A 27543-nucleotide genomic window follows, 5' to 3' on the forward strand; every position below is an offset into this window, starting at 1 on the left:
AATAAATGCAGTTCTTTTGAACTTTGTACATCGAAGAATCCTAAAAAAAAAAATTTAATTAAGGTTTCCACAAAAATATGAATCTGCATAACTGTTTTAACATTGATAATAATCATAAATATTTCTAGAACTGCAAATCTGCATTTTAGAATGATTTCTGAAGGATCATGTGACACTGAAAACTGGAGTAATAATGCTGAAAAATCAGCTTTCCATCATAGAAATAAACTTCATTTTAAAATATATTCCAATAGAAAACATTATTTTAAATTGTAGTAAAATTTTGTTCCAACCAATGCAGCATTGATGAACACATTAAAAAAACTTACCCACCTTAAACTTTTAAACGGCAGGGTATGAATTTCGACCCTATACATTGATTTTGATTTGTAATCTCACACACTGTGATAGCTACTGTAAATCAAATCAATGGTGCAGGTTTTTTCTAGCGCAGGTAACGGTGCTGTCTCTCCCCCGTGTGGAAAGCTCAGGCAAGCTCTTATAAGTGGAGCTGGGCAGTTCACATCAGTTCACAAAAGTAATTTGGTCACTTTCACAGCCCTTAATAACCCAGTAACTCCATCAGCACCTTCTCTGTCTGATTATCAGTGCTCTGTCAGACCGCGCAGTGAGATACAGATGCGCTTTTACGCACGACTCCGCGTAATACAGAGAGCTGCTTGATGGTCAGGACTGCGAATGTTCAGTGCATATCTAATCTGTAAAATGAATACTCATTTCATTTGCAAAGTTGAATCGAAGACTGCCTCTTGTTTTAGCTCCCACATGTGCGTGCACTTCACACTGAATTTGATTTTGCGCGGAAATGTTCCAAGATTGTGCACAATGCATTCATAATAAAGTTAGTAAGAGAAACAACTAACTCATTTATTTTTAATTACTTGCAACCCAACCTACATGTTCAAACTAACTGATCAGTGAATCAAGGTCTAGTTTGCGCAGAACATCCCCGTTCCTCTTCAGCAGGATGGATCAGGTTCTTTTTGGGTGGGCACTTTCTGCCCCTCCTCTGGAAACTGACGAAATCATGGGTGGACATGGAATTTGAACTTGCTGCCGGCTCATGTCTCCAGTCTTTTCGTGGGCACCAGGGAAAGAAAGAGCACTGCAGTCTGCTGCTCACTGTTGGGGCATCAGAGATATTAGCACTTTTTTGTGAAGGATTGCATTTGGAGAATCAGGAATAGCCAAGACTGCCTACAGGAAAAAGTAAGTTCTATTCTATTCTGTTCTGTTCTGTTCTATTCTATTCTATTAAAAACAATTATGTCCTAATTGAGTGATGAATATTACTATTATTTCACATTAATAAGTCATTTGCTGTGGTTAATTTGACCATGTTCTGCTCAGCATCTTTTGATATCAGAGCAGATGTACCTCAGTGCATCTCTTTGTTTCTCGTTTGATTGTATTGTCAGAGCTTGTCTGTCACCCTGAAGCTTTGTTTGCGTTTGGCATCTTCTCAGTGGAGATCCACTTTTCATTATCTCATCACTATCATCGTAACACCAGCTCTGCTTTAATGCTGATAACTGAGAATGTGAGCTTTGGATTCATTTCAGAAAAGCTTTTCTTTTGGGCTGGTGTGATTGATCGGTCTTCGTTAGCGCGCGCGCGCTCGCGCTGGAGATTTTCACGGTGATTGTCGCGTGAAGGTGCTTTATATATATCGCTGTCTGGTGTTTGATAGTGTGTACTATATAGGGCGTGTGTGACTGTCACCACAGCTGTCACAAAACGATCTTTGTGTTTTATTTTTAGGGCTGTCCAGCATATTAAGATGGAATATATACATCCCTTTTAACCGCTAATTATGAAAGAAGCTTTTATAAACATGTTCTGTATCTGATGGCAAAGCCATATATTGAATTGATAAAGGGAGACAGGAGAGCAAACAGACAGTGGGTGTCTAAAGACCCAGTTGGACCTGGAACAAAGACATAGACGGACATTAAACACAGACAGTTTGACAGCCGACCCACGTTCAGGAGTAAACTGTAGCTGCAAATGCAAAACGAACTAAACTCATGTCTGGCTTTTACAAAATGAGAAGCTCTTATTCATTTATTTACAGAACTGAGATGATGTTGGACGTGAAGCACATCCTCTGGTTGCTCTGTGCCTGCAGCGCTACTGTAATCAACGATGGTGAGTTCTGGAGTGTTTTAAGGCGTTTCTTTTAATGATTTAATCTGATTAAAATGATAAACCTCTTTCTTTTACATTAATTTAGCCTGTCCAAACCTTTAAAAGTATGTAAACGCTAGGGATGCAGTGATGTTAATATTCTGGCTGATGAGTCAGTTATCATTTTCATTTAATGGACGATATCGATCAGTGGAAGATATTCAAATTATCTCGATAATCACTTGTATGTAATGGCCGATATTAAAATTTGATAGTACTTTTCATTTAAATGATAAAAGTTATCTATGATATGAAAAATATTAATATTAAATATTCATTAAAGTATTAGTGTTTTTACAGATTGACTAAGTGCTACATGATGACAAAAGTAACTGAACTTAAAATTAGGAGAAATGAGCATGTAGAAAATTGTGTAAAAAAAAAAAAAAATATATTATCTGTAATAAAAAAAAAAAAAAGATATGAATTTGTTATCTTGTAATCATTGTAAACCAACTACCAATCGCTCAGCACTTCCTGTGTCGTGTGCTAAACGACTACTTCCTGTCTGCTACAGTGTTATTTTAGTTTAACTGATGTACTATTGTTTTTTTTTTTATTTTGAATTATAATTCGAATATTAAAATATAAAAATATTTTTCATTTTAGTTAACATTTTAGTAACTTTTTAAGATTACTTTACAGTTATTTTTGTACTTAAACTTTTTTTTATTTAAGCTAGATGCCATTTTTCATTTTTGTTTAGTTAGTAATATTCTAAGCTTTTTTTTAAGTTAATACTAATAATAGTTTTTTTTTTTTTTTTGTATAGTTTTAGTTACCGATAATAGCCCTGGTCTGCTATAAGTGACTAATGCTGTATGAGAGATGAACTGCAATGTTTTTGGTTTATGAAACTGTTTCTTTTAATATCGTAATTAAGCAGTATGGTTAAAATATTCAGTCTCAATGGAAGCAGAACATTTGAGTGTTGTTTCAAAATTCTGACGTTCCTCTCCTCCATCTGCTTCTTGTTTGCAGACTCTGCTCGTAGGATGAGGGTGGAGAGGAGTTCTCCGGTGAGGGGCTCGCTGGCGGAGCAGGTGGTCCTGCCCTGCTATTTCTCCATCCTGCCGCCTCCTACAGGCAGCTCCAGCACCTCCACCACTGCAGCCACGGCCTCCAGTGCCCACCCGGACCATCTCCGCATCAAGTGGACTAAACTCGTGGGCGATGAGGAAACTGTAGTGATAGTGACCCAGAATGGGTTCCTCAAGATCGGGCCGGAGTTTAAAGGCAGGGTATCGGTTCCCAGCCACTTTGAAGATGTGGGCGATGCGTCTCTGACCATAGAGAGGCTCAGGGCCAGTGATGCGGGAGCTTACCGCTGCGAGGTCATGCACGGCATTGAAGACACTCAACAGTCTGTCTCCCTGAATGTCAGCGGTCAGTCATTCTCTATGCAAATATGAACCTCCAATTGCCAGTCAATTTTGTTACAGAACAGCTACTTTTCTTCTGGAGCTAAAATTAGTTTAAAAATGCTATATATATAATTATATTATTTATTAAATGTATAAATACAGTGTACTGAGTATTAAAAATATCATAATTAATATATAATATTAAAATAATGTTTACAATTATTATAATGAATAATTTATTCAAATGAAATATTAATTTTTAGATTTGCTAAAGATTATATTTATTTTATATATTTATATACAGTATAATTACTGTATATTTTTAAGATTTATATAGGTATTATTAAATTATTAGTGCTTAAAAAAATTAAACAAAGGTAATCTAAATGTAAAAATAGGGGAAATGAGCATGTTTAATTAAATATTCAAATTATAATATTATAATTAAATATTCATTAATACTTATCACATATTATAATTAAATATTCCCTATTTTTAATATTATTTCAATGTTTTATTTGTTAAGTGATCTCACTTCTTATAATCCAATTAAGTCTGGCCCTACATTTATCTCACATTTCATCTGGAAATATAATATATAGTTGTTTGTAATATATGGTCTTTTTAAATATTATACTACAAAGGTAGTTTATATTTAGAATTCGAGGTAATGAGCATGCAAAATTTAATATTTTGACTATAATAATATTATAATTATATATTAATGAATTATTATATTTTTGTAAATTATTATATTATTTTTGTAAAATTAAATATTTTTATTAAAAAATGATTTTTAATGTTAATTAATATTATTATTATATTTTTTTTTCTTTACCATGATATATACTATATATATTTTCTCATGTTTCATGCGGATACATATATATGTCACGTTGCAAAGTAAAATGGTGTTTCTTTAACTTCCTTTAGCAGGATTCCCATTGGCAAAGTTGTTCAGCAATGGCTCTCAGATGTGCTGCACTTTTTTACTCTCGTAAGCACATGTGATGATGTAATTAGTCATCGCTAGCCAAAATGGAACAGCGTTCCTGTCAGGAGGCAAGGGGGGAAAGATTATTTTGCTTTAGAGTCTGGAAAAATCACTTTCAGTGTCTGGATTTCCATTGAATCTTGACAAGGCCCTATTGTGTTTCTAAGTAATAGAAAGGCAGGGTGAATGATTTGTGTTTTAATCAATACAAGGAATTATTTATTTTTTTTGGTTCCTTGAATGACTGCATTATGAACGAATGTCTGAAAAATCATTCAAGAAACAGTTTTCTTGCAAGACAGTGCCATGCAAAGACTGAATACAGTGTATTCAACATATACACTTTTGAATGTGTATGCACAACACATGCAAGAAATTAAGTTACATTAAACCTGAAACATTCATCCAACAGAAGAATTGAAAGAAACTGCTAAAGATCTTATAGGTGTATTTGTTTATGGCATTCTGTTGTGCAAACGTGTAAAACATGAGCACATCTGGCTCAGGTGAGACGGTGCTGTTGGAGTGTTTGTAGGCCCGTAGAGAGCCGTGTGCCTTCCTGCCAAATACACTCAATGCCCTCTTTTGGGGCCCGGGCAGAGCTGATTGCCACTCAAGGGTAGCGCCTACCCAAAAAACACACTGCCATCCCTCTGAGGAAAAAGCATTCAGAACCAGGCCCGTCAGCCAGCAGCTCTGCCAATGTACCCAAAAAAGACTAGAAAAGCCCATAAAAGGGCAAAGAACAGAGGCATACTGCATGACCTGTAAAGAGCCTTATTAGTAGTGTTTGCTAAAGCAATGATCACTACTGTTGCTCATTTGTGTTATAGTATTAAATTCAACATTTAACTCAGCATGTCTGTGCTATGCAGCAGCTATGAAACACAACTTATGTTGTTTGTTTAAGTGAAAAACAAGATACCTGTGATTTAGGAACCTGCATAATTGTTTTTTTTTTTTTTGCTCTCAAATTTATTTCTGATTTTATTTTTGTCAGAATATATATATATATATATATGTATATGTGTGTATATATATATATATATATATATATATATACATATATTACAAAAACTAAATTAACAATAAATATTATATTTTATTATTATTATTTTTTTTTTGCTTTTTTTGTTTCATGATTTAGCTGTTAGACAGTTAGCACTGTAAAATTATCTTAGTATTTATGTTTTATTTTATATTTCATTTCATTTATTTATTTTATTTTATTAATATGCATGCTTTATCCTTTTTAAAAATGTTGCATCCATAAATTCGTTCTTTATCATTCATACACATGCAGATGGATGTCTTTGGCCATGACACTGCATTATGCACCATTTTTTCCCTTTCTTTCTTTTCGAGCAATCTGCCGTAATCATAAGTGTTTTCAAGATATTTAGTCTGGTTTAAAATATTCCACTTTTAAAATCTTGTGTTAAGATCTGTCTGCCTGTTTTTGAGCACTCACAGATAATATAAAAACCTATTTTGAAGACTCTGTTATGTAATTGACAATTGCCTTGTGTAAGCCCAGAGCATCATTTAGGGATACTGTACAGGGAAATATTTCAAATAAGTGTATAAAGAGTGGAGCAATAAAGTCCGTTTTGATATTTTGATGCTATGTAATGCTGTGAGAGCGATTACTATTCAGATCATGTTCAGTATTTGACAGGACAGGTTCCTAAATAGCTGAACAATACAATGATTCTTCATTTTTCTGCCAGACAACAGCTTGTTGTTGTGGCTGAATCTTTCAGTGTTCAGTACAAAAGCGGCCCTCTTGCCCACTTGATCACATTTTTGTTAGATGAAGTTAAATATGCATATCATGTGACCATATGACCACCTGACTGGAGGGAAAATCAAATTGTTGAATAAATACATTAGCATTCAAAAGTTTGCAGTTGGGAGGACTTTTTTTTTAATGTTTTTGAAAAACATATCTTAATCTCACCGAGGCTGCACTTATTTATCAAAAAATACAGTAAAAATTTGTACATGAAATAGAATTATTTTTTTTTTTTGAAATAAATATTTTCCATTTAAATATATTTTAAATTAAAATTCATTCCTGTGAGGCAAAGCTGAATTTTCAGTGTCATTACTCAAGATTGATGCTTAAAAAACATTTATTATTGCTTCGTATTTTTGTGGAAACAGCGATACATTTTATTTCAGGATTCTTTGATGAACAGAACAGAAGAACAGTGTTTATTTGAAATAGAAAGCTTTTGACATTATAAATATCTTTAGTGCCACTATAGATCAATTAAATGCATCCATACTGAATAAAAGTATTCATTTCTTTCTAAAACCCCTGGTCTTGTCAGGTATACAAAATATTAGTGTTTCGCAAACAAAAACATCAATATTGCTATGTAAGATTAGATCAAATGAGTTTACCTTTGGTATGTGAGCTTGATTTCTGTTTCGTCACAGGTGTTGTGTTTCATTACCGCTCCAGCACTAGTCGCTATACTCTAGATTTCGAGCACGCCAAGCAGGCCTGCATTGATGTGGACGCCACCATCGCCACCGCAGAGCAGCTTTATTCAGCCTACGAGGATGGATTTGACCAGTGCGATGCCGGATGGCTGGCCGACCAAACCGTCAGGTGATTTCTCCAGCTCCAGACTCGAAGCTATGACATAATGCTATGTATGTTTGAATATTACTGATGTGAGAAGCACATCTGGGGTTGTTCTCCACAGATACCCCATAACGAGACCACGTGAAGGCTGTCACGGCGACATGATAATGAGGCCAGGAGTCAGGTCATACGGACTCCGAAATTCCTCTGAAACGTATGATGTGTACTGCTATGTAGGAAAACTGCAGGGTAAGTTTAGAAATCAGCGGGTTTCTGCTCACTTGAAACACACGTCGTGTCAGAATTACTATAATTATGAGATGACAGTTTGGAAAGCCTGCTCTGAGCTGTGCACGTCCTCACGCACGGATTACTTGTTTCTATGGCAACGTTGAAATAGTTGTTTTTTCATTGCAGTAATAAAAAATTTGAAGGGAAAATGTCTTAATGTGAAAAATCTTAATGGTGCACATATATTACATTTATTATTTATTGATTTATTTTGTATTTATTTTTTAATCGATCAATCCATGTTTGGCTTTATTGGTGAGTGGCAATTTACTATATTCTCTTGAAAAAGGTATGTCTTCATTAAAAAAAAAAAAATCATACAAATGATTCGGTGAATCTCATGGAAATAGATATCAAATTATAATATAAAATTATTTTTCAAAAAGAAAAATATAACAAATATAACAAATTTTAATGTAATGTATAAATACTTGTATTGTTTTTTAAACAATACCATTATTTAATCATATTTTTCACTAAAAAAATACAAATTCTTTTTTTTTCATTACAGTAATTTGAAATGAAAACAAAAAACATAAAAGTCCATATATATATATATGTATTTTAATTTTTAAATAAATAAATAGAAATAGATCCATGTGTGGCTTTATTGGTGATTATAGCAATCTAATTTAATCGCATCAGTAATATATTGTTTTGCAAAATGTCTTGATCAAGCAAATCCTAAAACTTACTGGGTCACCCCGACATTGAAAGAATACATATATATATATATATATATATATATATATATATATATATATATATATATATATAGATAGATAGATAGATAGATAGATAGATATTCGTAATTATAATTATTTTTAAATAAATTAATAATACATGTATTTTTATTCTAATTTATTATTTATTTTATATATATATTTATTATATTTATATTTATATATTTACATATATTTAAAGTTTGTAGAAGTGCATTCTGGGATTGCCTTATTTGTTATGAAAGTGCACTGGAAAAAGGTGATGTGTTATTGTGTGTGTGATCTCAGGTGAGGTGTTTTTCACTGCTGCTGATGTTAAGATGACTCTAGCTGAGGCCAGGGAGGAGTGCGAGAGACGGGACTCAGTTTTAGCGTCCCCAGGTCACCTGCATGCAGCCTGGAGGGCTGGCATGGACTGCTGTGACTTCGGCTGGCTGTCTGACGGCAGCGCCCGCTACCCCGTCTCTGTACCCAGACAGCAGTGCGGCAAAGGACAGCTGGGCGTGAGGACTATGTACCGCTTCATCAACCAGACCGGATTTCCCTTACCGAGTGAGAAGCTAAGAGCTTTCTGTTTCAAAGGTATGTCTTCAAGAAACGCTCATGACAAAAAAATAAAAAAATAAAAAAAAAACAGCAACTTCACAATCCAAAGAAGAAATCATTCATTCATGTTTATAACTATAGCAAATTTTACTAAAAACTCATCTTGACTGATGTGATTTCAAATATATCAGCAAGATTTTTAAAATAAGCTAATTTGTATATTTTCATGAAGAAAAGTAAACCAGTTTCAAGGTGCATTAGGCAAGAAATATTACCAATACTTTTAATATTTTATTTAAATAGTATCATAATATTTAATATTATCAAATTTAAAAACCCTTTTTACAAAGAACTCACGTTGATCAAAGGGCTTAATAAAAATAATAAAACTAAAAAAAACTTTTTTAACTTTTCAAAACTATTAAATCTTAAAATCTAGTCCAAAAATTAATTAATTAATAAATACTCATTTATGAAAGTGTCTTTCTTTTGAGATGAAATATACTGTAACAGACATGTTCTTTGACAAGTTTGGTGAGAGTGCATGTGCATGTTCCTCATGATATTTTGTAGATAGGGAGGCGTCTGTTTTGCTGTGATATCATAACAGCTGTGACTCAGAGAGGACCTTTCCTCTCTCTCTGCTAGCTGGGTGGAAGCAGAATAATTTGTTCTCTCCAGGGAGTCCTCAGATTTCATCTGTTAAACCTCTGTCCTATGTCTAGCTCAAATATGTGCCTTAAAACGGCAAACTTTAAAAACCCCCAAACCTTAAAACCTGTTTACTAGTCAGTTCCTCTGACCAGAAAGACTACGGCCTTTGAACCCCATAACTGCTGGGGGTTGTTTAAACTCTCTGTCTGTGCAACTTCAGTCGTCACTCGAGAGGTAAAATGGAAACAGGCCACACAAAAGCAGCGCTTAACATTCATTTAATCCGATTTTACATCGGGTATCTCCTTTTCGCCCCCTACTTCCAGGGATTTTGTGGCTTTCCTGTTAGCCGCGGCTTGTTTCATGTAACCAGTCTTGAAGCACTTCTTTTAAATGTGCTTCTACCGCAGAGTACCGCAAAACAAACAAAAGCACTCTGGATAGGCTGAAAAAGAGCACGGAGGGCAAGAGCGCCCCACCATAATATATAAACAAGTGCCAGTGGGGGGATGTGGCTTCCTCTTGTGCTGTTTCAAGATCACTGGGGTTTTATAAGGGAAAAAGATGCCTGATGTTTTACATCAGAGACGCTGTATAGAAAAGAGTACACATCCCTAATGTCTAACAGCTGGCCTTGTGTGTCCACACACTGAGCCAGAGACAAAGAAGCACTGAGATACCCTTGTCATTAGCAAAAGTGGGAGGCTTTTGTCATCATTCTATCATTTACTCACCCTTATCTTCTTACTGTATGTTGTTGAATCCTGATTATGTCATGTTGTCATAGTATTCTGGTATTTTATATTCTCTTAGCCTGGTCATGACGTGTGCAGGCTTAAAGAAAGATGAAGATAGATCTACTGTACAGATGAAGAGACTGAAGGAAGCAAAGTTGGGTGTGGGCTTTTGTCTGTCCACAACACTCTGCATAACTTTAGCATTATGCATCTGAAATGCTGCTTGTGTAAAAACGGATTTAAAAGAACATAAATGATCAAATGCAGTAAATGCGGAAAGAACAACAATTGGTGGTTAGTACTGAAAACAAGCATTTTGTCACATAAGTCAGACTGTCAGTGAAATGCTTCTAAGAACATACAATAGATAGAAATCAGTTTTTTTTTTTTTCAATAGGTTGTACATTCATGGGATTGGTAAGATTTTGTAATGTTTTTGGAAAACGTGATGCATATTTTTCAGGATTCTCTGATTAGAAAGTTCCAAAGAACTGCATTTATTTAAAATAGAATCCCTTTTCACTTTTAATCTCCTTGCTTAATAGAAGTATCAATTTATTTAAAAAAGCTGAAAAAATGCTGACCCCACAGTAATGTACATAATGTCTATCTCGCCCGGCCTCTTTTTTATTAGTGAAAAATTAAATATTGCATCTGGCCTGGTATTTTTAGGTCTGTAAAGACCTCACGTCACATTGTGTCACAGTGCTGTCATTAAAGGAAAAGAAGACACACCACATACTAGACATTTTGAAATCCATGTATATTTTTAAATTCAGACAAAAAATAGAGGCCTTTTCACTTGTCCTTTCAGACTTTTGGACCCCTACTCTATTCTCCTGCATGCAGCCAGACTGGTGACTGCCATACATGTCATCATGAATGGTTTTACCGTGATTGAAATGTCTTGCTAACCATGAAACTCTTACCTTCTGAGTCAAACCTTTGGAAGCCTGCCAACATGTCATACACACGTATGTGTATGAACAGACAAGAGTGAACATTATAGTGTTGTTAACTTGGCCATTTTGAGTTTTAATATAGGTCCATGAAAGTGTGTCAGAGCTAGCATGCATGTAGACAGCAGTGTTAGGGTTTGATTTATTGTTTGTGAGAATGAGATGACATTGGCACTTACATTATGAAACATTCCAAGTGCACTTATTCAAGACTATTTACCTACTGGCCGGAGTCAAAATATGTGGTTAGGCGAAATGCAACCTAGCCAAAAATGTTCTAGAAAGGAAGCTAAAGTTTCAAAATAAATAGGTTCTACCCTGTCATAGTGCGTCATTTTCCCAAAATAACTCGTTACCAGCCCCAAAAAATGCCTAAATACTTCTGCTGTTATTGCCATTTTGTAGAAGCATCTTAACTTTGCTGCCAGCAATAACACTTATTTGGTCAATATTAATAGACTGAGGGCTGTGCCTTATTTAGGATAAACTGTAAAAGTATTCTACAGTGCTCACCTTAATAAGACCTCATAAAAGTGACAGTTTCATCTATCACAATTTAATGCATAGAGACATATAGGTTGACAGTGTGTCACTTTCAAATAGTCTCTGTTTGTTTGGGCAGTCTGACTTGTCAGCTGTTGTCAGTAAATTGTATAAATATGGGTCAGACAAGCTGAACAATTGAAGCCATTCACAATTGAAAAACATTATTTTGTAATTCAATCTCGCTACACACTTCACCTTGAAAAGTATTTGCAAAATGCTTCTCAGAATTACATTTTTCCTTTTCTCTCTGTTCTCAGGATGGGATCCCACAACTGTACCCCCATCTGGACCAACAACATCTCCAGTTCTCTTAGACAGCCATCTAATCTTTTCCCTTAAAGCAGTCTCTTCTATGCCAGCCCATGGTACCACAGAAGAGCCACCATCCATGTTCTCTGCAAGCATGACTTTACGTGACAGAGCCACCCCTGAAGCGTATCCCTCTGCTGAAGCCATTGCTGTTGTACCAACTGAAGCTGAGAGAATTTTGGATATGGAAACCACAACATTTAATGACTATGAAGACAAAGACAGCTTCTTGGTGCAAGGGGTACCCCATGGTGTAGATAACTCCTTTGCTGTCCAGCTACCTTCAGCTACACCTTCCACACCTGAATTGCCACATTATTCAGATTCAGTCTCTTCTATGCCAGCCCATGGCACCAGAGAAGAGCCACCGTCCATGTTCTTTGTAAGCATGGCTCCACACGGCAGAGGCGCTCCTGAAGCGAATCCCTCTGCTGAAGCCATTAATGTTGTGCCAACTAAAGCTGAGACTGTTTCGAATATGGAAACCACACCAGCCCCTACTACACCTGGAATGCCCCATTATTCAGATTCCTTTTTCTCTATCCATCTTCCCCGTCAGCCCACCGCAGGGAACATGCATCCTGGGATGGATACTCCGCATGGGGGAGACAATGATGTGGAGGGTAGCAGCAGTGGTAACATGGATACTTCTGAGAGTGTGATTCCTACTTCACCTATGTTAACTACAGACTTGCAAGGAGATCCAGACAAGCCAAAAATTGTGTACAAAGAGGATGAAACCACAGCAAACATGACTGAAGGAAGTCTGGAGTCCACTTTGCTAACCCCAGATTTAAGTAAAGTTATCTTGCACAGCCAGCAGATTGATACCAAGAAGGACGATGACTTTCCACTGGGCATCAATGTGTTCATATACAACATTACGCAGAGAAATCAATCAGGTAGGTCAGATGGAAGTTCAGAAAATTTTGTCTATGCAAAAAAGGTTCATACAGAAGCTAGTTTTACCAGAGCAAGACAGTATACAAGTATAAAATACATTGACTTCTTGAACCAGTTTTTCTTGTCCTTTCATATTTTGGTGTGGCAGTGTTTTTCTGTGATTGTTGCATGTCCAAAGCAGCATGTTGTAAATGAGTGACTTGGTTTAGGAGACACTGAGATGCAAAATGAATGTAGATCTTGGCTAAAGAGAGGCCACATTTGGCTCTGTCGAGACGCCTACTGCTGTCTTGCAAACAAAAGATTTGGACTTGGTCCTTTGATTTCATGCAATTGTTTTAATATTTGGTTTGTGCCAAATCTTTACCTCATCCAGAAGTACAGCTAAACTAGTGCATAAAGAAGAAAAGAGAAACAGATCTTCAGTGCCTTCTCATGACCTTAATTGACTTCCCGTGTTGCTGGAAAGAGTGATGACTGAGGTTGATAAACGTCTGTAAACAGACTGCAGCCAGTGTTCCTGTCTTGTAGGTCCTGTGGGTCAACATAAATCAGTTGACCTATTTATACTGTGTGATACGTTTAAAGGGGCACCTACTCTAGTAGTACATCAGGGAGAGACAGGGGTTTTAGTTGTGAAAAAAAGTAGCTCTCAAAGCCACAGACAAATGCCTCCCGGGTCAAATGGCAAAACCCCTTAAAACAATCAGAGAGGTAATCACTCCTAGCTAATTACTTTTCCTTACCTTGTCCAGTCTATAGATCATGTTACCATGTGTGGCTGCTAGTGAATCTACCAAAAAATCCATCATTTTTTATGTACTGTATGTTATTGAGGACTTGAGGATGTAGTAAAATTTCTGGCTATATTTCACACATTTTAACTGTGTAATGTAACAGTAGCTGGAATCACTTGGTTTAATTTTGAGCTATTTGAAAATGAAAAGGGTCTTGTAATTTTGCAGTATAGTGGCTTTAGGGTCTCACAGGGACGTATCACTGAATATAATTAATAATAAGCTTTTCTCTGTATATAAGTAGGGACATTACATATATCCTGACTGCAAAAATCATAACTGGCGTGAGCGGTTATTTGCCTCAAGTGAGTCTCTAGCCATTAAGTGGAATATAAATGGAGTGCTAGTGTCTAAGATGTCTATAAAGTTATTTGAAAAATTGGCAACATGAGGTCGTAACTGAATATGGAAGCAGGCTTTACAGTAGATTATTTTTGATAAGATTTTGGCTTGCTCAGTATAAACTCAGTATATAACTCACTTAGCTGTGTGTAATGTCTTTTAATTTTTTTTTTTGTTTACAGTTATTGATTCAGTAGCAGTTGATGCTATTCTAAAATTCCTTGGAGAACCAGGGCTTTCTACTCCACTTACAACAGCTGGTGAAAGTGATCCACCTTTAGTGGAGACCTTTAGTGGAGACTTAATAGGTGAAACATCAGCCTCTGTTACCATCACCCCAAAAGTGAGTTTCATTAATGGAAAGCACGAGTTGACTCTAAAACCAGACACTGTCCAAACTCTGGAAGCTAGAGGAGACCAGTTTGACACTGCTATCCCACCAACAGAAAAAACCATCCCCGTTGATGAGATAGAAGTACTTACGGGGGATGCTAAAGAGACCATATCTTCCCCTGAAACAGACAAATCTGACACAACGACAAGAAGCCCAACTGAGCCTCATTTCTTAACAAAGAGCTTGGAAAGTATAACCATTACAGAGCTGCCCACATTTCCAACCATCACCCCAAAAGTGAGTTTCATTAATGGAAAGCACGAGTTGACTCTAAAACCAGACACTGACCAAACTCTGGAAGCTAGAGGAGACCAGTTTGACACTGCTATCCCACCAACAGAAAAAAACCATCCCCGTTCATGAGATAGAAGTACTTACGGGGGATGCTAAAGAGACCACATCTTCCCCTGAAACAGACAAATCTGACACAACGACAAGAAGCCCAACTGAGCCTCATTTCTTAACAAAGAGCTTGGAAAGTATAACCATTACAGAGCTGCCCAAATTTTCAACCATCACCCCAAAAGTGAGTTTCATTAATGGAAAGCACGAGTTGACTCTAAAACCAGACACTGCCCAAACTCTGGAAGCTAGAGGAGACCAGTTTGACACTGCTATCCCACCAACAGAAAAAACCATCCCCGTTCATGAGATAGAAGTACTTACGGGGGATGCTAAAGAGACCACATCTTCCCCTGAAACAGACAAATCTGACACAACGACAAGAAGCCCAACTGAGCCTCATTTCTTAACAAAGAGCTTGGAAAGTATAACCATAACAGAGCTGCCCACATTTTCAACCAAATCTCCAAGCCAGGAAATGACCCAACAAGCCATATCTATTAGCATGCACGAAGAAGGTTCAACAGATGATGAAGAGGAACTGACCACCTTGGAGGGTTCTGCGGATGACACACTGCCAACAACTAATGACCCATATGTGGTGGCTACCGACGAGACTGAAATAGCTGAAACAGAGAAGACTATACCGGCATTTGGGGTTGACTGCAATACCAAAGGACCAGTTGTTACAACAACAGAAGCCAGCATTGTAGAAATGAAAGAAACGGAGAACAGAGAAATGAGACCAGAAACAGAAGATTTTGAGGGCTCAACCTCCACTGAAGACGAGGGCTCGGGACAAGATATATATGCAACAGAAGAATCAAAACACACAACTTTATCTCCATCTTTCACTGTTTCATCTCACAGCTTTACAAGTTCCTTAACAAGTACTCATCCCAAAGAGCCAAGGCAACCTGTTAGTTTAGCTTTGCCCAGTACAGAGCCTACGATTTGGGTGGTTTCAACTTTTCAAAAGGAGGCAATCTCAGAAGAAAGCACTCCTTATATTACACACTCTGAGAAAGACCAAGACACAAGTACAACTAAGAGTCCTTTATTGGTGCCTGAGATTGAAAAATATGTAAGTACAATCTTCACCATCTCTGAGGACATTAGCTCTGGTGATCAGCCAACTGAAGCATTCTCAAAACAACCTTTCTCTGCATCTACTGTTCCATCCTTTCTCATTCAACAAACTGAAGAAATGAGCATTGGTGCATATGATGAAGCAAATAAAGTATTTGAAGGTTCTGCAGAAGACACACCACCATTGATTTTCACTAGTGTCCAAACCCAAACAAAATTCACAACCCAAAGTTCACAAGCCACCATTGTGCCCACGGATAGTCTTAGAGCAGTAATGTCTTCATCCCAAGAAACTGTTCTAACCCAAAAAACACCTTCAGAAGAGGCAACCACCTCAGTGCAGTCATCTGGGATTTCAGGCTCTCAAGAAACTGATCTAATCCAAGAATCACCTTCAGAAGAGACAACCACTTCAGTGCAGTCATCAGGGTCTTCAGGCTCCCAAGAAACTGTTCTGATCCAAGAATCACTTTCAGAAGAGACAACCACCTCAGTGCAGTCATCACGGACTTCAAGCTCCCAAGAAACCGAACTGATTCAAAAATCACCTTCAGAAGAGACAACCACCTCAGTGCAGTCGTCAGGGACTTCAGGCTCCCAAAAAACTGTTCTGATCCAAGAATCTCCTTCAGAAGAGACAACCACCTCAGTCCAGTCATCAGCGACTTCAGGCTCCCAAGAAACTGATCTGATTCAAAAATCACCTTCAGAAGAGACAACCACCTCAGTGCAGTCATCAGGGACTTCAGGCTCCAAAAAAACTGTTCTGATCCAAGAATCACCTTCAGAAGAGACAACCACCTTGGTCCAGTCATCAGCGACTTCATGCTCCCAAGAAACTGATCTGATTCAAAAATCACCTTCAGAAGAGACAACCACTTCAGTGCAGTCATCAGGGACTTCAGGCTCCCAAAAAACTGTTCTGATCCAAGAATCACCTTCAGAAGAGACAACCACCTCAGTGCAGTCATCAGGGACTTCAGGCTCCCAAAAAACTGTTCTGATCCAAGAATCACCTTCAGAAGAGGCAACCACCTCAGTGCAGTCATCAGGGACTTCAGGCTCCCAAGAAAGTGATCTATTCCAAAAATCATCTTCAGAAGAGACAACCACCTCAGTGCAATCATCAAAGACTTCAGAAGAGATAACACAACAAATACCACTTTCTACATTTGGATTCTCAACGGAGAAGCCTCTCACCTCATTTACCCAAGTTTCCAGTTATCCCACCACCAGTGTTGCTACAGACTTAAATGTGAAAGAGCCAGTTCAGGTCTTGGATAGGGCAACTACTTCTGCTACAGAAGATGTTTTCACCACCCCCAAAGCCACAAGTACTGTGACATTTGAAGAGAATGTTATAGATTATGAAGATGTGGCCGGTCCCTCAATTGTTGAAGGACAACCACCATCCAGGGAAGAGTTCACCACAAGAAAACCAGAAGTCTGGACAGATTCCAGCTACACTGTTGAGAGCCATATGGAGGATTTGCAAGGTACAGTTCCACATAGTATTTTTGTAACTCACATTGTATATTGCTTATCTTGTGTAGTGATATTAACTTTCTTGAGGTATACAAAATAATTGAAATACTCTGCTTTGTAGTCCACTTATCCATAATGGACTTGTCCATCCACTAATGGATGTAACTTTATTTTAGGTCTCACACTTTGCTCTGTCAGTGTGTGTGAAAATGATGGAACTTGCTATTCTAATGGAAAAGGAAACATATGTGTCTGCATGCCTGGATACAGTGGGGAACATTGTGAAAATGGTTTGAAGTCTTTAATATTTGCAGTTTTATTCACTTTTGATTAACACGTGTAGAGTTACTAAGTAAAGTAAGACATTTTCATATTGTAATTCCTCCAGACGTTGATGAATGCCAGTCAAACCCTTGTCGCAATGGAGGAACATGCATTGATGGGTTAAATACTTTCAGTTGTGTCTGTCTGCCCAGCTATTCAGGACCCCTCTGTGAGCAAGGTATGAAATCAACACTAACATGATGCTATACAGTTGTTTTAATTGGGCTTATATATGAAATTCTTGAAGGATTGTTTTTTTGGGGCAACTAATTGTGGACTAAGCGATTTTATCACATCACTGTAATGCTAACGCATAATGCCTATTGTATCTTCTGGTTTATTTTTTAAATGTTGCAATGATGGCATATTTTAAACATGTATCTGCCTGATTTCCTGATAGGTTTCCTTTGTAAGTGGAAGAAAATATAACTCTTAAATTATTGTTAGGAGCTGTTGGATGGAATATGTTATAATTTAGGGTGCTAGTTTCTAAAAAGTGAGCTATGGCTGTTTAATAAATCATAAATCCACTGAAGAAAACTGTATACATTACAGCGGTCAGTCCAAACAGTTAGAATGGGCAAACCAAACCACAAAGTTCACCACATCTGGCAGGCTTCATCCTCCAGAGGACGTGCTGTATGGTGTCCATAGGAATAAAAGCAAATTTGTGCCAACAATAAGGTTCAGAGAAAATGTCACAAAGTCAGCAACAGTACTGCCTCTCCCCTTACACCCACCACACTTTTCACAAACGCTGAGCAATTCAATGAGCCGTTGCAGAGCCAACTGACTTACTTGGCATGGTCCCAGGAACATTAGTGTAACTATGTAAATGATGAGTACATTTTCCTTTAGTTGCCTCGTCATACTTATCCAGGCATGACTTGAGTAGGTCCCACATTAAGGTTGTGACTTTTAGAAGACTTCGGAAACTAATTAAAGCCAGCTTGAAATGACGTTTGTAAAACACTGAACTTCTACAATATGTGTATGTTAGTGGAGTATTTAGCATAAAATAATTTGATTGGGTTAAAATTGACATGTCTTGCTATGATATTACTAGCAGTGCTTGCTAAGCCAATAGCAATAAACTGGCTTAGATCTACATCTAAGTTGCATACTTAGACTATTATATTAAAGGGGTCATATGACGTTGCTAAAAAAGAACATTATTTTATGTATTTGGTGTAATGAAATGTTTATGTGGTTTAAGGTTCAAAAAACACATTATTTTCCACATACAGTACTGTACATTATAGTTTCTCCTCTATGCCCCGCCTTTCTGAAATGCGTTGATTTTTACAAAGCTCATCATTCTGAAAAGCAAGGTGTACACTAATTGGCCAGCTATTCAGTGTGTTGTGATTGGATGAATGCCTCAAGCGTGTGACGGAAATGTTACGGCCCTTACCATATTGTGATGCCGTGTCCCGGTGCGACAAGACAAAACCAATAAAACCCATTACGAATGAGGCATTTGTTGCATCCAGTGGGAACATAATTACTGATTGTAATGACTTATACTATCTTTTTATGCGTTGCGTTGCATCGTGCCACATAAACATAAAACCATGTCTGCATTTGGGATTGGAGAAACGACAAACAAGAAGTGCTAACTTACCCTACACTGCTCAAAACTTGCGTTTGACTCATCAGTGGCAAATTCTTTAAATATGAAAACATACTTACAGGCTGTAAATCCGAACAGACGGCATTGTAGGCTACTCTCCCAAGTTCAGGAAACAGTCCTCTGCAAAATGCGATGCACACACAAAAATATTTGGTTTGAACTGTTCTGGAACAGTGTTGTAAATACAACTTAACCACTGATTTCTAGTTGTGTCCTCTTTTGGAAGGCCAAACAAAGCAGTTTCGCTTTCACAACATAACACACAGCGTCTCCACAACAATGGAGGCGGCGGCAACAATACTACAGCGAGAATCAAAGTAACGCCTTCTTTCTTTGCCTGAACATTTGGGCGGTGTTATGCAAATCTTCCCACACAGTGACGCAGACATGTGGGGGTGTGTTTAAACGAGGCATTTTAGCAGGGCATGGACGAGTCTTAACTTTTAAATAGAATATCTCTTTGGGTTTAAGACTTTATCTATTCATGGACAGCTTGTAACACTCCAAAGAGAAAGGAAAACTTGAAATTGCATCATATGACCCCTTTAAAGGTTTAGTTCACCCAAAATTGAAAATTCTGTCATTAATTACTCACATTCATGTCGTTCCAAACCCACAAGACCTTCATTCATCTTCTAAACACAAATTTAGATATTTTTGATGAAATCCAAGAGCTTTCTAGCTCAATTTAACTGAAATGTTCCCAGTCCCAGAAACAGAACATTGTTAAAATTATCATTTATATTTTTGGTTATTTGTGCACATAAAAGTATTTTTGTAGCATCATAAAAATTACAGTTGAACCACGTGGACTATTTTCACAGTGTTCTTAGTATGTTTCTGGGTCAGGCAACATTTCAGTTTCATTGCTGTCTATGGAGGGTCTGAAAGCTCTCGGATTTCATCAAACATATCTTAACTTGTGTTCCTAAGATGAACAAAGGTCTTTTGGGTTTAGAATGACATAAGGGTGGGTAATTAATGACAGAATTTTCATTTTTGGGAGAACTATGCCTTTAATTTATTTATTTATTTTTTTCTTTAAGACTGGTTTAAACTTTTTTTTTTAAAGTCAGTTACATAAAAGGCAGATTGGTATAATTTAAATCCCAACAGTAAGACTGATTACCATTTGGTTAACTGCTAGATGTTCAGACTATTGGTTCTTGAGAGACAGTCTTAACATGGTGGCTATGTTTATACAACTGGAATATCTTAAAGACATGAGAGTGGATCTAATAAGTAACCACTTAGAATACCCAAGCAACCACAAAGCAATGTGCTTAAACACCACTGAGAAGACATTAGTGATCATATAGCAACTGAACTGTGTACAATAAGACCAAGGACATGATTGTTGGTAATTTTTGGTTGGTTTGTTGGATATAGTGATCTAACAATAAACTTTTTTTAACAGCATTTAATAATCGAGCATGATGTTAATTTACACAAATGGATTAAATATCTATTAGTATACTGTATGCAGAAGTGAAGCTTAAAGGATGCTTTAAAAGTGTTCTTCATTGTTCTTTTGTGTTAGCTATTGATTTAAATAACTAATGTGAGCATTAGTTATGTTACCTTATTGTAATATGATACCAGGTCTTCATATTGTTTTTCAACTATTACATGAGGATTGAAGGGGGAACAAAGTAGGTGCCAAATCTGCTGTCACTCTGATAATTTAGTCTGGTGATTGGCTTGCCATTGTTCTATGTAGGCTTTGATATGCATGAAATGGAAATAAAATTTATAATGTGAGGGTTCAGATCACATTTGCATACAGTGAGAGTCTTCTTGGCATTCAAGGTGAGCCTTGTTTCACAGTTTTCATTACCCATCAAAATGCTCAGTGAAGCACTTCAAATATGAGAACATCCCTTTTGGATGGTCTGTTTTGGTTTTAAATATAATAAACAACTTATAAAAAAAGAAAACTCTGAATTTCTTTTTCACATGCCTGTGGACAGTCTTTGAGGATGATGAAGTCAAGCCATTCTCCTCTGATGACGTGAAACAGAGCTGGGAATGATTCTGACAAGGGATTCTTGGCCCTCCTTTGCTGTTCCCTCACTTAAAGGTGAAGCCCCTTAGGACTCTAGGAAGGCGACTGTGATTGGCACATGGGTCTTTACTGTGAAAGCAGCTGGAATCAATTAATGCATCACAATTTGTCCAGGAGGCTCGTGGAGACCCCTCCAAGTCACACTGGGGACAAACCACAGTATAGAAACTCCCAAACACCTGACTCCATCTCACGTAGGACTTTCCCTGCTATGAAAATAATCAGTTGACTTATGAATGAGAGCCACATTTTAACTTTGAAGAGAGCTATTAACCTTCTCAGGACTTGACATTTACGCGCTCTCGCACAGGCTTGACGGTCGTGTTGGGCGTTGGTCCCCCAATGGATTAGTTCCAGCTTCATGCAAAATATTGCTGCCGTTAGTCAGCAGAGCTAATCACCTCTGAGGACATCTGTTTTCTCAGGCTTTTTAGCCAAAGATCAGGGAAAATTGTAAAAAGCTGAACTCTAATTTTCGTGTAAGTTAAAAAAAGAACCTTATTTCACATTTAATACAGTTGTGTCTAGTCAGTCAAGCTGAATTTGGCCCTTTGGTGACAGTTCAAAATGTTTCATCTGAAGCTGCTGCATTAAACCTTGTGATAAATGCAGTATTTTAGCCAAACAGCATGAGACAGGACTTTGGGAAACCAGAACCTTGTCGTTTTATTATTTATTTCTGCCAAAGAGCCAAAGTTGTATGCAACTGCCAGTTTCTAGACACTGACTAGTGTTTAAAGTTGTTTTCCTGATTCGATCCATTGTTACTTCTAGGTCTCGCAAAATAAGTAGGCAATTTAAAAACCACCAAAGTCATGGATATTTTGTTAATATTAGCTCTGACCATAATTACACTACTTTTTGGGGGGGTTTTTTACAAACAAAATTGTGCTATTCATCATGACATATTACACTTGGTCGATTCGGTTAAAATATTTGTTGTGATTTAACATGGCTTAAAAAAAATAAGCAACTTAAGACAACTGAAATTGGAGGAACAATTTACATTCTCAAGTAGATTGAAGATTTGGATATTATTGTAGCAATTATAATAGATTTTCAGTGGTGCTTGCTAATGTACGTGCACTGTGCTACGAAAGCAGTTCTGATAATCTACTGGACATTCAGGGCAAAGGACAGAGCGAGCACATAATAGTACGTAATCAGTTAAAGAAAACAGCACTATGGGCCATGTGTCTGAGATGATTTACTTGGCCTCATTTACTGGTGTTTTCTTTCCAGCCTCATTAGATGTCATTGTTTGCATTTAGCTTTCACACTGGGCGCTGCGGTCATTGGGGGCTTTCAGTCCAAGCAAAATGTTGATGATCCTCATTGTATGGCATAGAATAAAAAGTGCTTTGCACTAGGTTAACCCAGTTAATGGCCGAACTCAAAACAGACACGGTTCTGTGTGTCTATTCTCTACCATAACCGATTATACTTGATCTGAAAGACAGGCTTGTTTATGGTTAATGCTGAAAAAAATGGCTACAGATTCAATCATGAGACGTCTTGTCTTTGATAAACTATGGGCACTGTGATGCTGCCTGTAGCTGTATCATGATAAATTACAAAAGCATCTGCCATTTGAATTTGGATGCACTGATATGGCTAACATTATGAATGCTATTCAAAGTTTTGCCTGTTTTCCTCATTTGTAGGCTTCTCATGTTTCAATGTCATTCAATCTTTCAGATACGGAGGTTTGTGACTTTGGCTGGCACAAGTTTCAGAGCCACTGCTATAAGTACTTCACACACCGGCGGACATGGGAAGCAGCGGAAAGAGAGTGTCGTCTGCAGGGTGGTCACCTCACCAGTGTCCTGTCCCATGAAGAGCAGCTCTTTGTTAATCGTGAGTTTATGATTTTAAAGAGTCTATGAATGGTATTGGCAAATCAGACATCAGTCATTTTATTGCTCACTCTTGATAGGACCTGAACATTAACTCTTTTACTTTGTAACTCTTTCAGAATGCTGTAGATGACGTATTTTTGTAGGCCAAACCAGAAGTGAAAACCATCCCAAAAAAACAAAACTCTCAGACATAAACATAAGTTTTTAATTGTTCAGCATGATAACCTTCACAATTGAATGTAACGTTTAAGAATTCTAAAGCCGAAATGCAATTGGTAGAAGTACAAAGCTAAACATAGGCTATAAACGAACTACAACTTGTTTGCATGACATTTTCCCTGGCAATCTGTGTTAGAATAGTTTGCAAAAGCATGATTATACACACAATGAGGCAAAGCAACTAGTTAAGCGTGATGATGCTTTATGTCCCGACAACCTCTGTAGGCCTATTTAGACACTTGTTAGCAACTGCCATTTTCAAGACAGGTAAAAGCTTTAAAAGGGGGTATTACTGATGTGTTTTTGTTATAGAATAAAACATGAAAATATTCTGAGCTTGTGTTCACCACAGACCTTTTTTAAGACATTTAGCCTAAACTAATTCAAAAAAGCCCATTGACGTGCTAAAATGCTAACTTGCCCTAAAAACTACAAAAACCTTTCAGAATATGTATAGCAATGCTTTTGGCAAATGCCTATAGCAGTGCGTGGTGTTGAGTTTCACACAGGCACTTTCCATCAAATGTAAAAAAATATAGTTTCAAATGAAGCAAAAAACATACTCAGGACTAACTGAATTCTTGCACTGACTAAACAAAGCATAATTCATAATAAAAGTGCTGTTGACTCTAAACTAAACAGCTCCTCGGGGCACAGACACCATTTGTTCTACATTTGTTTGTGTCATGTGATGTGTGGTTTGGTTTAAATGATTTCCTGCTATTTCTACTTTGGCCAGGTAGTCTATTAAAGATGTCAAAGAAGTTTGCAAAGGTCCTCACACCAAAAAGATTAATGAATTTCTTCCATTTCTCTGGGCTTCCATATAGACTTTTCTATAAAAAAATGCACTTATATTTGTTTTGATTTTCTTTATGTTTATAAGTTTTGTGGTGCTATTAAAACATTCTCTGTTTGTTTGAGTTGCCTGACCAGTCTGACACAGCAGTTTGAGTTTGGAGTGGGAACTTTCCATTTTTCCCACCAATAAGCAGATACAAATAGGAGAAATTAGTCAACCACACAACTTGTCCACTTCATCCCAAGTCATATGATAGCTTGTGTGGACTAGCTTGGCAGAGACATATACTGAAATCTGTGTAATTGTCTTGTAGGCTTGGGACATGACTATCAGTGGATCGGACTGAATGATAAAATGTTTGACAATGATTTCCGCTGGACTGATGGACACCCTATGGTAAGATGGGATTCATTATTTTGATCCTAAAATGTCTGTTTATTAGATGAACATCTGTGTTGCAGGTGACTGTGATGAATTCAGATATTAAGATTCAGATATGAGTCATTCTTGATGTGTTGTTTTTTCCCCGGCCTGAATAAATGAGGCTGTTTGATTCTAAAATTAGTGTGAGGAATTGTGCACACAGTTATTAAAATCACAGTATAAAAATGTGTTACTCTACCATAATGCTTAGATGATGCTAATGCTAATGGAAAAGTTCTCAAATGAGCATTTTATCATTCTGTGTGGTATCACATGGACTTTATTTATATGCTTTTTAGAATTTATTTATTAGCAGTTTTATTTATTTAACTGATTTAATGATTTAATTTCTGATCATTCATTTATTCATTTAGCTGTTTTATTCATAGCTTATTTTTGTATTTGAGTGATTTTATTCATGCATTTTTATGTATGCATTTATTTATTTCCTAAAATAGCATAAATCAGAAAGCAAACATTCCATTTTTGCAAAAACATTTAATTGGTTTTGATGATCTTGCATCATCATGCATATTTATTTGATTTGTTGTATGCCTTTCTGCATATGAAATGGGGCTTGTGTGTTTGTGTTCAACCCATGTAAATTGCGTTCAACAGTACATTTCATTAGAATAACGTATCATCCCTTTCCCCCCATTTTATCAAGGAAAGTCCCATGTAACGCTGCCAGATGTGTATAGAGCACAGTCTATTTAGATTCTTCCATGTGATCTTTGCGTCCTCCTGTGGGCACATGCAGTGGTGCAAGAGCAGTTGGAATAACACAGCCCCCTTCTGTATTTTTGCACTAGCAATTTGAGAACTGGAGAGCGGGTCAGCCGGACAGCTTCTTCTCCACAGGCGAAGACTGCGTTGTGATGATCTGGCATGAGAGCGGCCAGTGGAACGACGTGCCGTGCAATTACCACCTGACCTTCACCTGCAAGAAGGGCACAGGTGAGACCTCCTCTTCCCCTTCATCTAATCTATAGTGTCACTCACTGTCAGCTCACTGTCTTTGACCTTCTTTTGCCTCTGTCTCAGTGTCCTGCGGTCAGCCTCCTGTCATAAAGGACGCCCATATCTATGGCAGTATGAAGGCACGCTATGAGATCAACTCTCTGGTCAGGTACCACTGCAAGGAAGGCTTCATCCAAAGACACCTTCCCACTATCAGATGCCAGGAAGACGGCCACTGGGATAAGCCTAAAATCACATGCCTGAATCGTAAGTCGCTGACTCTGAATAAATAGATGTTTAGTGAAATCCAGTCATGAAATGCACTAGTGTTATTTTAGTATTTATTATAATAACATTTTATATATTTTTATATAAAACATTTTGAATTAGTCTTTATTTATATATTTTGATTTTGTTATTCTTTTGTCATTTTTATTATTATTATTTTTTAATATATCTATACATTTATTAGTATATCAGTTATTTATTTCAGTTAGTTGCCAGACTAATGTCTTACTCAAGACATTGAAATACATTTTTACATTTACATTTATGCATTTATCAGACACTTTTATCCAAAGTGACTTACAGTGCATTCAGGCTAAGATTTTTTACCTAACATGTGTTCCCTGGGAATCGAACCCACAATCTTTTGCGCTTCTAACGCAATGCTCTACCACTGAGCCTGGAATGTTTTCTTCAAAAAACTTTAATTTATTTGTGACTGAAGAAAGAAAGTCATGAACATCTTGGATGACATGGGGGAGAGTTAATTATCAGGAATTTTTTATTCTGGAAGTGAACTAATCCTTTAAGAAAGAAAAGGTTTTGGAAGTAAGGATGAGTAAATAATGACAGAATAATGACATTTTTGGGTAAACTATCCTTTTGAATGAACATCCCTTTTTCCTTTTATTCTGCAGCGTCTACCTACCAGAAGATGTATGCACATAAATATCAAAACAATAACTATTACAACAACAGCAAGAGACGCTATAGTGAGTCGACGCAGTACCGTCATGTCTGGTCAAAAACAGCAGATGATTCCAGACACTGATCTCCATCCAGAGCTACAGATGCTTCACATCTACAGAGAAAGTCTAAAGGGGTGAAGCCAGACCATGTGCCTGATGAATGTTTTAGAGCTGAGAAGTGAATTACCCTGAGGGACTGCAAAAAAACACCATCACCCACCCACTGAGAGTGTACTTTGACTATGCAACAGTCAACATTGCATATTGTAATAATGTCTTAATGTTTTGACATGGGGAGGGGGGTTTCTGGTTGAAATGTATATAGTAGAGATAGTGAACAAGTAAAAACAGCTGTGAATGGTGACTGTTATTTTGTTTAATTCATTTTGCTTACAAGAACTGGATTTCCTGTTCTCTCTTGCACAATAAGAGAGCACTATGTTACGAGCAGAGTATAAACAGAACAATTACAGTACGCAAGAGTAAAAGAACAATAGGCATTATGTTGTTAAACATTGTGGTGAGGGGTGTTCAAAAGAGATGTCACAGGGCTGGAGGACAAACAATGCTGAAAGGAGTGCAAATCATGACTGGAAAACAAATCTTCAACATCGTCTTCCCCGGCAGCATCCTCACTGGTCGTGAGGATTACTAGGATAACATCAAACCATTGTACACTCTCATAATCATATTCTCATATGGCATCAAAATATATATTTCTGGTGTTTTTTTTTTTTTTTAAATATGTGGGTTTGTAATATAACCATTTTTACTTTTTTATATGAATGGCATGGTAAAATATGAAAATATGAATACTGTATGTGTGGTTGAATGAACTAGCATTTTTGTCAAACATTATTACAAATGTTACATGAAGCCATAGAAGTTTAATTTATTGCTGAAGATACATATAACGATGAATGAACTGTGAGATTTTGAAATAATAAAGCGCTATTACAATATTATGAACACGTTTAAACCGTGTGTTCTTATTCGATTGCGTTTC

The 27543-nt window shown here is 37.0% G+C and overlaps 1 protein-coding gene across 1 annotated transcript; it reads left to right on the forward strand.

Moving 5' to 3' along the window:
• The first annotated feature begins 723 nt into the window (after positions 1-723).
• Positions 724-27502, forward strand: LOC109059666 (versican core protein-like). The gene is made up of 16 exons (XM_042733104.1): positions 724-1230; positions 2096-2169; positions 3190-3594; positions 7012-7186; positions 7284-7411; positions 8464-8757; positions 11875-12828; positions 14151-14568; positions 14834-17289; positions 17455-17568; positions 17667-17780; positions 22999-23157; positions 24494-24576; positions 25416-25560; positions 25648-25830; positions 26487-27502. Exons 2-16 carry the CDS (start codon positions 2103-2105, stop codon positions 26618-26620), a joined length of 5829 nt encoding a protein of 1942 aa, XP_042589038.1. The 5' UTR covers positions 724-1230; positions 2096-2102; the 3' UTR covers positions 26621-27502.
• The last annotated feature ends 41 nt before the right edge of the window (positions 27503-27543 follow it).

The sequence above is a fragment of the Cyprinus carpio genome, chromosome B10, assembly GCF_018340385.1.
Source record: "Cyprinus carpio isolate SPL01 chromosome B10, ASM1834038v1, whole genome shotgun sequence".
NCBI lineage: Eukaryota > Metazoa > Chordata > Actinopteri > Cypriniformes > Cyprinidae > Cyprinus > Cyprinus carpio.